Genomic DNA, 13,916 nt, shown 5'->3' with positions numbered 1-13,916 from the left:
TTTTTTTTTCCCGGTACCGGGAATCGAACTCACGACTTTGTGCTTGCCAGGCAGGTGCTGTGCCGCTGAGCTAAATCCCCAGCCCTAATTTGTTTGTTTTAAACAGGAAAAAAAAATTTCCAAACAAGATAACAGAAGGGTAACAATGGTTAATATATTGTGTATTGTTATCTTTAAATTACTCAGAGATATTAGTTAAATTAATTTAAATTAGTTACTCAAGATATCAGCATTTAATTGTCCAAACAATGGTAGCACAAACCTTTCTTTTCAATGAACTAAGCGAAATTAGTAGTATAATTGACTATATATATATATATATATATATATATATATAAAATATATTTCTCTTTCTTCTCCATTTCCCCATCCCTGTTCTCTTTCCTTTTGTACCTAATTTTAAAACAAATAATTATTTTTATTACATATGCATACATTTGAGGGTATAACAAATTTGTTTTTCTTGTTTGAATACATTTCATCATTTCAAAAACAAGCTTTCTTTAGTGACAATGAAACAAATAGCATTTTTCAAATTTTCAAGTGGAAAGGTGTAGGAAAGAAGGACAAAAGATTGAGATCCAAAGCTTAGGTAATCTGGCAGCCATGTAGAGGGCAATCTGCAGTCATTTAGGGCCCCAGAATGTTCTTATCTAAAAATGCTGCGGCCTGGGCGTGGAGATATATCCCAGTGACGCAGCGCTAGCCTAGTGCCTGCTAGGCCTTGGATTCAATACCCACTACCACAAAGAAAAGAAAATTGTTGCAGATTAATATATTTAAAATGAAGGGGAAGGAAATTTAATTATAGTTCAGATATTACACATAAAAACTGTTGTATAAACTAGATTTAAGTTTTCAAAACTCAATTAAGTGTGTGTACGGTCCGTTGGTATCCAGCTTCAATACCTGCCTGTTCCCGTAAGTGCCATGTTCCACTACAACCCCAGCTTCCGCACACTTGCTGTTAGCAGCTAATTCTTTTTCACATAGAGACACAAATTGTGAATAAAGTTCTAATCCTTCTTCTTTTCCAGAGTTAGCATGATATTGCACATTTCTTCCTTTGACTCTGCCCCCAAGGGTGGCTTGCGGGATGATAAGAATGTTGCCAGGTAGATCCAAGACAGAGACGCGCTTGCCGTTTTCTGTTTCACTTAATTTTACATTTAACAGTGAATTAACTGGGTGGGGAAGAAAGGTAAAAACATTTTGAGGTGAAAAGCAAACACGAAGCAAACCATCAAGTTTTTAGTTAGCAAAGATCATGTTTAATACCCAGTTTGTTAGCTCTTGTTCCTTATATAGATTTTATTTGAATTTAAAAACTGCTTTACTACACTAACCCAAATGGGAAAAATAATGCAAATTTCATGTAGAAAATAGCATGCTTTAAATCTGATTTGGCAGTTAAGACTGCCTAACTAAATTCATCTTGGGTTGTAGCCAGACATTACATGTCAGCCTGGGAAATTTAGTGAATTAGTGAGAACTTGTCTCAGTGTCTTAAAAAGGGGGTAGGATGGCAATATAGTTTAGTGTGAAGGCTCTGGGTTCAATATTCTCCAGGATTTCAAAGAATTAACTGTACATGGAACCTTAAATATTGTTTCCTCCAGAATACATTAGAATATTTTGCCTCCTTGCTCCTCTTATTTAAAAAATAAATCTCACTGGAAAAGACTGTAAAAAAATCCTTCTCATACCAAATTCTGCTCTATAACAAAGAATATTCAATAAAAATTGTGATGCATCTATTATTTTAAACTTGGCTACTTAAGAGTTTTAAGCTGTACAAAGCTTCCAGGTTCAATCCCATTATAAATCAGCTAATTTTGTAGAGTTATAACCTTAAAGGCGTTATTAACATGGACTAATCCTTTTACAAATATACCCCATGGAAGAAGCATATAAGTAAAATTGTTACAAATGAAAAAATAAAAAATATACAGCTACTGACACTGTCTTCATACACACATGGGCCAGGGATATAGCTCAGCAGCATAAGTGCTTGCCTAGCAAGCCTGAGGTGACGAGTTTGATTCCTGATACCAGAAAAAAAAAAAAAAAACTGCATACACACACACACCCACAAGAAAACATGGTAATATTTTAATAGCATTTATGAGATTATTTATAGCTAGTGTCAAAACCACCATACATATCTATGTGTGGCTAAAAACCTAAACTTAGGTTTTACATCTTACATTAACCATTTTCAAAACAACAACCAAAAGAACTGTCTAATATAAATAAAGTTTGGGTCTCCCTATCTCTATAGAGATATAAATGAATTCTGTTTGCAAAAAAGTCTTGAGAAGACAAATAGTAAAAGAAATTTATAAAACTCAGACTCCTGGCCTCAAATTCAGCCTCTACAAGTCATGCTTTCTGGCAGCATGGCCAATGGTTTAAATTATTAGAGGATCTGTAGGAAATGTGGTTAAGGATTCAGTATGGTTACGCCATTCAATAAATCATAGAATTAACCTGATAAAAATCTAAGGTAAACACTCAAATGAATTCCTAAGATATGCTTTAAACACCATCAATTTTCACTTAACTAATATCTATTTCTAAATACCTCTAATTTTCTCCATTACAAACAGAATTGTGCTATATAGACAGGAGTCCTTACTGACTCTGAAGGAAACTGTAACTCTCTAGAATACTTCATTCCAAGGGAAATCACTATCTTGCTATCTAGGCCTCAAGCTAGCGACAAAGTAGGCAATTTTGGAATAATAGGCCATGAGAGGTCATACAATTTATTGTACTTTCATATACTCCCTCTACTGGTTATAACTGAGAACTCAATTATTGCTGTAAGCACATAAATATCTGCACGTAAAAGTCAATACAACACAAATATAAGGAGGAGGGTGGGGAGAAGTGGAAGTTAAAAGAATGAAGATGTATTATGTATACGTACCAGGTCCCCATAACGAATATAATCATAATATAATCATTAGTATTACAAATATTTACTAATAAAACTAAAAAAATACAAATATAAGTAAATAGAATTAGAATAAGACAATAAATTAATAGCATGCTAGAAACTAAAAGATCCTAAGATGGATTATCAATCGCATATCTCCAATGATATATATACATGAAGTTACGCTTCAACAGACCCTGGAATTCCATCCAATTATACTAAAGAAGAATTAAGGAAGATTCCACACATCTTCTTGTTGGCTATGCTATTTCAGACTTGATGGATGCAACTGATTATATTCACAAGGGATATAAGATTTGATTGGACAAATTTGAATCCATGTAGTAAATATAAAGTAGGATTTAAGAAAATCCCATCACCCTGGCATACTTTGCCAGCTAGAATAGAAGGGAGTACATACTAATGCTATGAATAACAGATGCATTTATTCTGCTTGTAACCCAAACCAGCATAATGTGATTTTTTTTTTTCATTATTGGGGATTGAACCCAGGACCTTCATGAGTTACATTTTTAGCCCTTTTAAAATTATGAGACAAGTTCTTGCTAAGTCATTAAGTTTCCTTGCCTGGGCTTGCTCCTTCTGCCTCAGCCTCCCAGAATGCTATGATTACAGGTATGTACTACCATGTTCGGCCAGAATGTGATTCTTATAGTCACATAATTCTTTGCTCAGAATTATGATATATAAACCTTGTGTTACACTGGCCACTAAGCGATTTAAGGTAGACCTTCTAGGTGATTTAATTCACCACAATCTTATGCATGTGTCTGAAGTGAACTCACAAAGACATATTTCTATGGAATATGGTGCATGGGAATTTCATCATTATAAAGCAAAGATATAGCTTGGATTTGGTGGGTTTGTTTTATATAAGTTATTGTGATAAAAATCCATTAACCCTCCATGAGACAACTTAGAAAATCAATCTTACATCAGAATGACAAAAATTTTACTTTTGCTCTCGTATAATTCTACTTTTTTATGGCCAATAAAGATTTAATCTCAGGCAAAATATCTTTAGAAGGGTGAAGAGAATATGTAACATACCAGCATTAGGATCTTACAAATTACTTTCCCTAATACAAGTCCTCCTTTCGTTTTCTTTTTTTTTTATTTGAGACAGAGTCTTGCTGCAGAGTTCAGGCTGGCCTTGAACTTACTATGTAGCCCACACTGGCCTTAAACTCACAACAATCCTCCTGCCTTAGCCTCTGGAGTGCTGGAATTACAGGCATGTGCCACTAGGCCTAGTCCTCATTTTCTTCTTAAATGCTTCCAAGGTTCCTTGATAGCTTCTGTTTTTTTGTTTTTTTTTGGTTTTTCTCCGGTACCGGGAACCGAACTCACGACCTTGCGCTTGCCAGGCAGGCGCTTTGCCGCTGAGCTAAATCCCCAGCCCCTCTTGATAGCTTCTGAATTAAAATCTCCAACTATTACAGGTATTAGTTTTTCATCTTTGCCATCTTGGTCCCTTCCTAAGCATCATTTTCATGCTTTGACAAACATGTTGATACATCAATGCAAAATCCCCTCTATATGCTTTGGGGTTTTATTTAAGGTGTTTCTCAAAGAGCTATTTGCCCCTGAGTTCTACTATGTGAACCTCTCCCAGGTTAACTTCTGTGAACTTCAACTATGCATGTGTATAATGTATTTATTTGTGAGAGGGTGTTACCACATTGTCCTGCAGGCCTCAAACTCGTTGGCTTAAGTGATTCTCCTGCCTCAATCTCCTGAGTACCTAGGACTACAGGCACGTGCCACCACGCCAGTTTATATTTATTAATCTAGCTAGTGGGTTCTGCCCTTGAAGTTGTTTCTAACTTTAGGGACAGCACCATTAATTACTTCAGTTTTTTGTTTGTGGTACTGAGGATTGAACCCAGGGCCTTTGCACTGAGCAATACCCCAGCTCTTTTTTATTTGGAAAGGATCTTGCTAAGCTACTAAATTGCCCAGGCTGGGCTCAAACTTGGGATCTTCCTGCTTCAGTGTACTAAAGTGCTGGGATTACAGGCAGGTGTCCCCACACCCAGCTTTTGGCAGCTTTCTGGACATAACTGTTAGAAATGAGTACTGCTCTGAGACAGCATATGATTTTATTTGGTCTATCTGAATGTGTAAATTACCATACAGAATGTGCAATACTATGTATTGTCTAGGATACTGAAAGCTGCAGCCAAGTTAATTACTGTTCAGAGACTCCTGAATCTTTCTGTATCCCTGGTGAGGGCTGGCTGTGATAAGAAAGTGTGGTTCAAGAACCAGGAGAATTGTATTTATACATATTTCCTACAAAAGAGTACATAAGTGGTTAATGTAAATTCTTCCCAAGAATAATGATATAAGTCTAAGTTATTTCAGGTTTGATGGGAACCTCCCTCCTCCCCCCACTGCACCTTATATATCTGATGTCATCTAGTTCTCTGTTAAGGACTTTTATTTGGAGGACAGGAAAAACTACACTAAGTAATGCAGAATCTGATTCTTTCTATATGGCAACTCTGCCTCCAACAACTTTCTGTATCCTTGGCTGAACTGGGTTGTATGTATGTTTATGTGTGTCTACTCTTCTAAACCAATCCATTAACTATTTAAAATGCTGTAATATTTTAAAAGAAGTCTACAATACATGTGCATTTTAAATTTTGCAATAGGCAAATAGCTAAAGCCAAAACACCAGGACAATTTAAGCTTGTGATACTTGGGATAGGGTGCAGCTCAGTGGTAGGGCACTTGGCTAGTATGCACAAGGTCCTGAGTTCAATCCCCAACATGACCACAAAGGAAAAGAAAAAAAAATTCTGCTTTTTGGCCCTTGTTCATAAATGTCTGTTGCTGTTCTTTCTCGCTTAAGAAAGAAAGAAAGGAAGAAAGAAAGAAAGAAAGAAAGAAAAAAAGAAAGAAATGTCAAACACATACCCATTTTGGGAAGAAGTTCTTTGTCAGCTCCCTTGAAGAAACACACATAGATCACTAATCCTCTTTGAATCTATGAAAAATCACAGTAAACTCAAATTAGAAAGAACTCTATGTAGATAGAGCTAAATGTTACTATTCTGAACACAAAGGTTAAAAGCAAAGGAAAAGAAACCAGATTTACAATAGATTTGGTTTCTAAATAAATATATGAGAAAATAAAATCTTGAAGTTTGAATTACTTCTTTCAAAAATTAAACTTCAATAGCCAAGAGTAGTAAATACCAAAGTTATACCTTCAAATACTTTTATTTTAAAGAGAAAAAAAAAACCAATTAAAACAGTACAGAACTTCAAGTACTTATTTCTATTCAACATCAGTAGAACTTTCAATCAGCTTCCTCCGTAATAAGAAAGGCTGGTACTCAGTCTCAAAACATTTAGTCTGCAAAGACCGTTTACTCAATACCAAATAATTTCACATTCAGCCAGACAAGACTGATGAGTAAGTATCAGTGTGACTGATGTCTTTTGTCTGTTTATTTCTCCTCATGTATTTATTTGCAGATAGCAAAATAGGGGTCTGATTCTATTTCTATCAACTCCAGGAAACAGTCCAATTATCTTTCTGTTATTATTGTAAGTGCTTTAAATATACATAATGATTAAGCTTTGAAAATTACATTTATGATAACAAGTTCTACATGACAAGGCTGGTTGTCATCAGGAATACAAACATTTAAATAATGACTGGGTTATTTATTATCTCTTGTAAGATAGACCATAAGAAACACTTGATAAATGTTTGTGATTCTGTTGCTGAGTGAATCATCCAACTTTATATATTAACTTAGATAACTCCAAGAGCCTCACTGACTCCACGAGGTATTAGGAAGATTAAATGAGTTAATGTTTATAAAGTGCTTAGAACAGTGCCAGGTTCATAGTAAGTGCTATCTATCTATGCATCCATCCATCTGTTGGCACTGCGGATTGAACCCAGGCCTTTGCGCTGAGCTACATACCAGTCCTTTTTAGTTATTTACTTTTAAAAAATTTTGAGACAGGGTCTCATTAAATTGCCAATGCTGGGCTAGACCTTGCAATCTTGTTTTATTTTCCCAGAGTGGTGGGATTACAAGCATGTGCCATCATACCTGGTTCATATGTGATTATTAAGTTAGTATATACAAATAAATTTAAAGGTAATACACACAATTTATTTCACATTTTAACTTTCCAAGTACTTTACAGACTTTTATATATGATGGAGACCCAATTTATCTGTTAATTGCTCTAAAATTCCACTGTATCTTCTAGGCTCTACATGTTGTCTAAATGGTTTCTATGTCAATGTAAAAGCAGCTTTGTAGTCACACCTGATTTACCTAGAAAAGGAGTCCTTTTTTTTGGAGATGGGTTTTGCTTTGTAGTTTAGGCTAGCCTTGAACTCACTATGTAGCCCAAACTGGCTTCAGACTTGCAGCAATCCTCCCACCTCACCTGCTGAGTGCTAGGATGGCATGTGCCATCATGCCCGGTCAAAAGGAGTCAGTTTTAACGAAGTGCAATTGTGCTTCTGGATAACAGACAAGAGTCCTCAGTGCATCCTCATAACAAGGGACTGGCTGGGTGAATGATTGAGATCATCTACGCTACTATCACAGGCCTCTCCCTTGATATTATTTCCAGCATGAATCCTAATCTTCAGCATATTCATAGCTGGATGCTTGCAATGTCAGAATTAAGTACCTATTCATTTGCAGAAATAGATATTTATTCTTTCCACACATCACATTACCTCATTACATTATTTTCTTTTTGTTTATTCAAATAATAGATCTTATATGTGACTTATAGATTCCTTCAAGTCAAAATCACTTTCCTTGCAGCTTCTTTGGTATAAAACATTTCAAATTTATAGAAAACTATAGATAATTTGTACTGTAGTTTAAGAATGTTCAATTCCCAGGAAGAAAAAGTCTATGATAGCAAAGTTCTAAATGAATGAAACTAAGAACCAGCAGAATAACTTTCAAATCTTTTAACAATTAAGATGCTGTTTCTAAAAAACAATGAGAGCTGTGATAATAGAACAGGGCACACGATGAGTGAGAAAGGGAAGAATTTACACTTTCTCACCATCTAATTACTTGTCGACTCTTTAATTAGTCTGTGTGGGAGTGGAAGGGAAAGCCTTTAAAAACAGCTTTTAAAGTTTACAAACAAAATGATAGTTTGGAAGGCTGCAATAAAAGATCTGTGATTTGGGTTAGGAAATGTGGAAAAAAGATAGAGTAGCGTGGAAAGGCTCTAAATGATTAACAATCAGGAATTTATAGTGCTACTAGGCAATAAAATAGGTAACAGAAATATTTTAAAAACCAAAAATTTCAAATACGGGCGAGAAATCAAAACTTCAACAAAAGGTCCTAACAAAAACTAGATACACGGAAAAAGAATTTTTGACGCGAGGTGGGACTACAGGATTTTTTAATGTCTGTAAATATTTCCAAATTAGCACAGGGTCACAAATTCTGATGTAGGAATAGTCAGCCACATATCACAATTCATCAGTAGTGTTTAATGACTAGGAATGCTAAATCTGGGACCCAATGTAGCAGAGAAGGTAAGTGAATGAGCTCCTACACTGAAGATTCTGAGTATCTCCAAGTTTAATTACGAACTTTTTCTTTATAATTCAATTCAACTTACTCCAAAAATATGTCAGGGGACTTAACATTTTGTTTTGGCAACGGAGAGCAGGCAGGCTGTCTTACAAAGTACACAAGGGGAAGATATTGATTGTACATATTTTATATTCAAATTGGAGGAAATGTGTTCAATAATGTGACATTATAATAAAAGTAGTGGTCTTTGTTTCTTAGAAATAAATCAAGGGGCTGGGGATTTACCTCAGCGGCACAGTGCCTGCCTGGCAAGAGCAAGGTCCTGAGTTCAATTCCTGGTACCGGAAAAAAACAAAAAAGAAAACAAAAAAGAAAAAAAAAAAAAAAGAAATAAATCAAAACAAGTTTCTTGGGCTGGGGACTGAAGATCCCTGGTAGGACGCTTGTCCAGCATGCGTGAGACTCTACGTTTGATCATCCAGCACCAAGACAAACACAAAAACCTAAAAACCAAACAGAACACACACAGACCCAGACACGCAGACCCAGACACATAACACACACGCGAGTGCGCACGAGCGTGCAAAATAAGTTGTTTCTTGGGAAATCTCATTTCTATGCTAAGAACAAGTGACAGTCAACATAAGCTAGGACACACGTGAAAGCAGTTCGCAGATCTTAAGCTCTTGGAGCAAATCTAACCTATAAACTGGGACCTGTCCAGCACTGGCCGCGAGCAGCAGGTGTCTGGGACACTCGGGCCTAAGGTCCCCCGAGCGCGGAGAGACAGAGCGTGAGCGCAGGTTCAAATCCCCGAGGTCCGCCAGGCGGACAGGCTCGTCCGCCGCTGTCCCAAGGTCCGGCGGCCCTAACCGCGAGCAGGACCGCAGGGGGAGGCGCAGCCGGGCAGCCCGCGCGGGCCGCGTCTGGAGCGGCGGCCCGAAGTCCCGCGCATCCCGAGGTACGGGAGGACACAGGAGATGCGGGGCACTGAGACGAGGCGCTCAGAGCCGCCCCTGCGCATCGGAGGACAACGAGAGGTGCTGCCAGGCCGACGTTACCTCTACCCACTGGGCCGCGGCGTCTCCCTCGGCTGGGCGAACTTGCAATCGCGCGTGCAGGCACTGCTGAAGGAGCGCCCGGGCCTGAGGAGCTCGGCCGCCGTCTGCCATTGCTGCCACCTGCAAGCGCCCCGGGCTTCCGGCCTCTCTCCGCGCAGGCCACGCCCCCAGCACGTGGCGGGATGACGGACGGGGCGGGGCGCGGCGGAGGGCGGGGCGCGACCCGTGGCTCCGCCTCCGTGGGGAGGGGTTCTGCCCGAGGAGGCCCGGATGTGAGGTCTCCCTGGCAGTGGTATTCAAAGCCGCTCTGGAATTTGCCTGACTCAGTAGCAGGCGCTCAGTGGGAACTTTTATTTTTTTAAATCAGTAGTTATATACTTTTGATTTATATTAGTACATGTCCTCAGTCCATAATGATTATATTGGTCTTGAGGAGTTGGTATATGTACTTAACACATCTTAATTACGTACTTAACACTTCTTGTTATTACTTCTCATCTGTCTGTTCCTCTTTCCTTCCCTCCATCTCTCTCTCTCTCTCTCTCTCTCTCTCTCTCACAGTGTCTTGCTAAGTAGGGCAGGCTAGCCTTGAACTCACTGTAGCCCAGGCTGGCCTCAAACTGGCGGCAATCCTCCTGCCTCAGCCTCTCTAGTGCTGGGATTATGGGCATGTGCCATTTTCTCTTCATCTCTTGATCCCCCTTCCCATTTGCAAGAGATCTATCTGCATTTCCTATTTTCTATCTTGTTTTTGAGACAAGGTTTTGCTATGTTATTTTTTTAAAGACAGGGTCTTACTATGCAGTTCAGGGCTGGTCTTGAACTCCCTATGTAGCCCAGGCTGACCTCTAACTCAGGGCGATCCTGCTGTTTTAGCTTCCTGAGCGCTGGGATTACAGGCGTACAGCACCACAACCGGCCCAAGGCCTCACAGTATAAATCCCTACATTGCCCAGGCTGGCCTTGATGCATAGGAATACACAACTCAGTATATACTTTTAAAGAAATGAAAAGACATAATGAATCTCTTTCCTACATACCTTCTGAAGAACTATTTTTCACTTCAGAAACCTTAGGCTTCCAGAAGTTGAAAAATTTTAAGCCTGCTTGATTTAAGTCATTATTATACATCATGAAGATAAATAGAATGAACCAACTGCTACACAAAGCAATTGCAAATGGGACTAGAAGCTATATGCCTTTCTAAAAAATTTTTTATTCCGATCAATAAAACAGGATGCCTTCTCTATCAGGAATGCTATGAAGCATTCTGATTCTGCTGTTGCTATGTGAAAACATACTTGGAAATCAATTCTTTAGAAAAAAAATACCCTTATCCAAGGAACTGTGATTGTTCATAAGTTATTTAACCTGACACTAAAACAAAAATGAAATAACATATTTGGCTGCACACAGTAATATTAAATTCTGTAATGCATTTTCTGTATTTATTAGAATGTAAACAAAAGTAAACAAGGGCTTGATTTTCTTTCCCACGCAGTGCAGTCCTTCAACTTGCATCAGATTAGCATTTATTTTTCTACAAGCTGGAAGGTTTATGCAAGGAATAATAGTGTTACCCTGATTGCATTACCCAGGTCATTGCTTTGGGCTCGTTTGGCACAATATGTCTATACATTCAGGTCTGTTTTAGAAGGTGACATCACTGGCAGTGTTACTAGCCGCACAAAGTATTGTGACAGAAGAAAATAATCCATGTATAATCAGTGGCCCTTTGTGAACAAAATCAAAGCTGCTTATTTGCTGGTTATCTTGCAGCCTGCCTTACACTTTTAGTAAAGACACTAAGCAAAATCTCACATTATTTCTAGTTACTGTGTTACAGGCGTTCCAACGTTTGTTGGCATTTGTCTGCTCAGCACGTTTGCACTCTCGTAGCATTAAAACTATAGAGTCGCTATTCTCTCTCTCAGACCCAAAATGTACACATCTGAAAGGATCTGTGGCATGGAGATTCTAGCCACGACCTAGAATAAGAGAAGACGTTGGTAATGAGCACTTAGGTAATATGCAAATAGTTGCTAATGGGTGCAGGGGATGGGGATATCTATTGAAAATAGTGAGCATGGTTTCCAGAGATCGGTTCACAGTGGAGGGGCTCTCATAAATCTGGAAACTTTTCCTGTTAATAGATGGAGTCTGAGTAGTAATGGTTAGCTTCTCAAAAATGATCAATTGCTTTAAACCTTCCTATTGGTTAAGAATCTACATTGCTATAGAAATGTAGTCATAAATTGGGGCTCTCATATTCTTTTCTTCAACCTGCAGAGGGCAGTAGAGAGTAGGCAGCGAAGATAAAACATTTCCTTTTTTTTTTTTTTTTTTTTTAAATATATGTTGTGAAACCTCTCATTGCAAGAAGAATTTTAAAAAGCAAGACATGCATGCCAGGAGATAGTAAAATATGAATGAAGACAAAGTACCTGGAATAAAGAAAATAGCGTTATGTCAGCCAGTCTCAGTAGAAGAAATTGAAAACAAGTGATGATGATGGTTCCTGACTAGAATTCTGATGGAGGATGTGGCAAGGTTTCCATAGATGTGTACTTTAATTTTTGTTATGAAACAGTCATGACCATCATATGTAACGTTAAGATGGAGCAGGTTGTACAACCTGCAAGTTAGAAGTAAAAACAAAGCATAGAGTTAAATTGGCTTTAAAGAAATTCACTGGAATGTGACAGAGAGCTTTGTTCTAGGGTTATGTGAGAAATCATTGGGACAGGAATAATTCCCAAACAACTACAGTTTAGAAAGGGGGGCATATGGATAGTGGATTAATTATGGATGCATTTTAGGCCTTCTGAGATGGTATAATAATTGATTTAGAATTATTTTCAAGTTGTTTGATTCTTTTAAATAGACTGCTTCAAATTCTAATATTCAAAAGTATTTCACGGGTCTGGGGATGTAGCTTAGTTGTAGAGCACTTATCTAGCTTGTGCATAGCCTTGGGCTCTATCCCTAGCACTAAAACAAACAAAAAATCCCAAAGTGCTTCACAACCATGAAAAGTTTGAGAATCACTTCTAAAAGCTCTTTTACAGCTGACGCTAAGCTTCCTGACTATAAAAAGGAAAGAACAGAAAAGGGAAATATCTATTTCATAGTTCTTAAGACAAGCAGAGCTTTTCCTAAGACTTACTTCTAAAGATTACTTCTGGGCAGATGGCAGAGTGGTGAACAGCAGAGAAACAGCCAGACACTGGAATACAGCAATGAGAAGAGGAGGAGGAAGTAGGTCACCAGCACCCAGCAAGGTTCTGAAGTGAAAATTTAAGCCCATGGGGAGAGAGACCTCAAAGCAGAAGAAGGAGGAGGCAAGCACCGCTTTCTCCCCAGCCCTGACTCACTGTGTGGGAGGGGCAGCTTGAACCTGAAGATGCACAGTGACTACTGGCAACCCCAGAGGCCTCCACTGAGAAATGGACCAGGGGAACAAAGCAATGGACATAATGGACTGCAGTGGCTGGTGAGTTATTTGAGTTCAGATGTCCCCCAAAAGAGGGCAACTGGCCAGTACCCATCTTGGAGCCAGGCCAACTGAGCTCAGAACTCAGAGCAGCTGGAGGCTGGCTCCATCTAGTGGCTTCCAGGGACTGGGGGAGGTGGAACCAAGTTCAAATCGGTCGCAGGTGAAGGAGCTGAGTTCAAGCCAGTACAGGGAGCTGCGTTCAAGCTAGCAGGAGGCAGACAGAGTGTTGCAGGCTGAATAAATAGGGTTCTAGCCTCACAACCAAAACCAGCCTGAACTTCAGTGGAACTAGAGGTGCAGGATTGCTGGGATTATCTGCTACCCCACTGTAAATCTACAGCTGGCTTGCTGGCAATAATCAAAATGGATCTGGGCTCTGTCTGTCTATTCTGTCTATCAGTTGTAGCAGAGACATCCCTGAGGTGGATATCTGTTTTTCTTTTCCTGTTTTATTTTTTTCCAGATTGTTTGCTCTTATTTTTATATGAGCTTCTATTTTTCTTTGTTGTTCTGTACTTGTTTGTATTTCTTCCTTTTCTATTTCCCTCCTGTCTTCTTCACCAGTTTCCCAAAGTTTGCATGATCATCCTTTGCTCTCCAACCTTGCTTCTAATCTCTTTTCCTTTTTATTTCTCTATTTCTTATCCTTAACCTCTTTAAAATTTTCTCCCCTGAGGGTAAAATTGCCAGACTGAGAGTGTATTTACTGTATAGAATTTTCTAGTTTATTTTAGATTTTGATATATCACCACAAATCTAGTTCCTATGGTTAAAGATGGCTAATTAATAGTTACTACTGTTTTTTATTTTCTAGGCTGTGTTTAATGCTATTGTTACTGCTGATT

The 13,916-nt window shown here is 38.5% G+C and overlaps 1 protein-coding gene across 1 annotated transcript; it reads right to left on the bottom strand.

Annotated features, from left to right (window-relative positions):
• Positions 1–778: 778 nt before the first annotated feature.
• On the bottom strand, positions 779–9,734 carry Dtd2 (D-tyrosyl-tRNA deacylase 2 (putative)). The gene is made up of 3 exons (XM_005376956.1): positions 9,576–9,734; positions 5,888–5,957; positions 779–1,184 (listed from the first exon to the last, which is right to left on the bottom strand). The coding sequence occupies exons 1-3, from the start codon at positions 9,684–9,686 to the stop codon at positions 859–861; spliced, it is 507 nt and encodes a 168-aa protein (XP_005377013.1). The 5' UTR covers positions 9,687–9,734; the 3' UTR covers positions 779–858.
• Positions 9,735–13,916: the final 4,182 nt, after the last annotated feature.

This window comes from Chinchilla lanigera, unplaced genomic scaffold (assembly GCF_000276665.1).
Source record: "Chinchilla lanigera isolate Chin_1 unplaced genomic scaffold, ChiLan1.0 scaffold00008, whole genome shotgun sequence".
Taxonomy (NCBI): Eukaryota; Metazoa; Chordata; class Mammalia; order Rodentia; family Chinchillidae; genus Chinchilla; species Chinchilla lanigera.
Note: the sequence above shows the minus strand (reverse complement) of the source record. Positions and strands in the feature narration are given on the sequence as shown.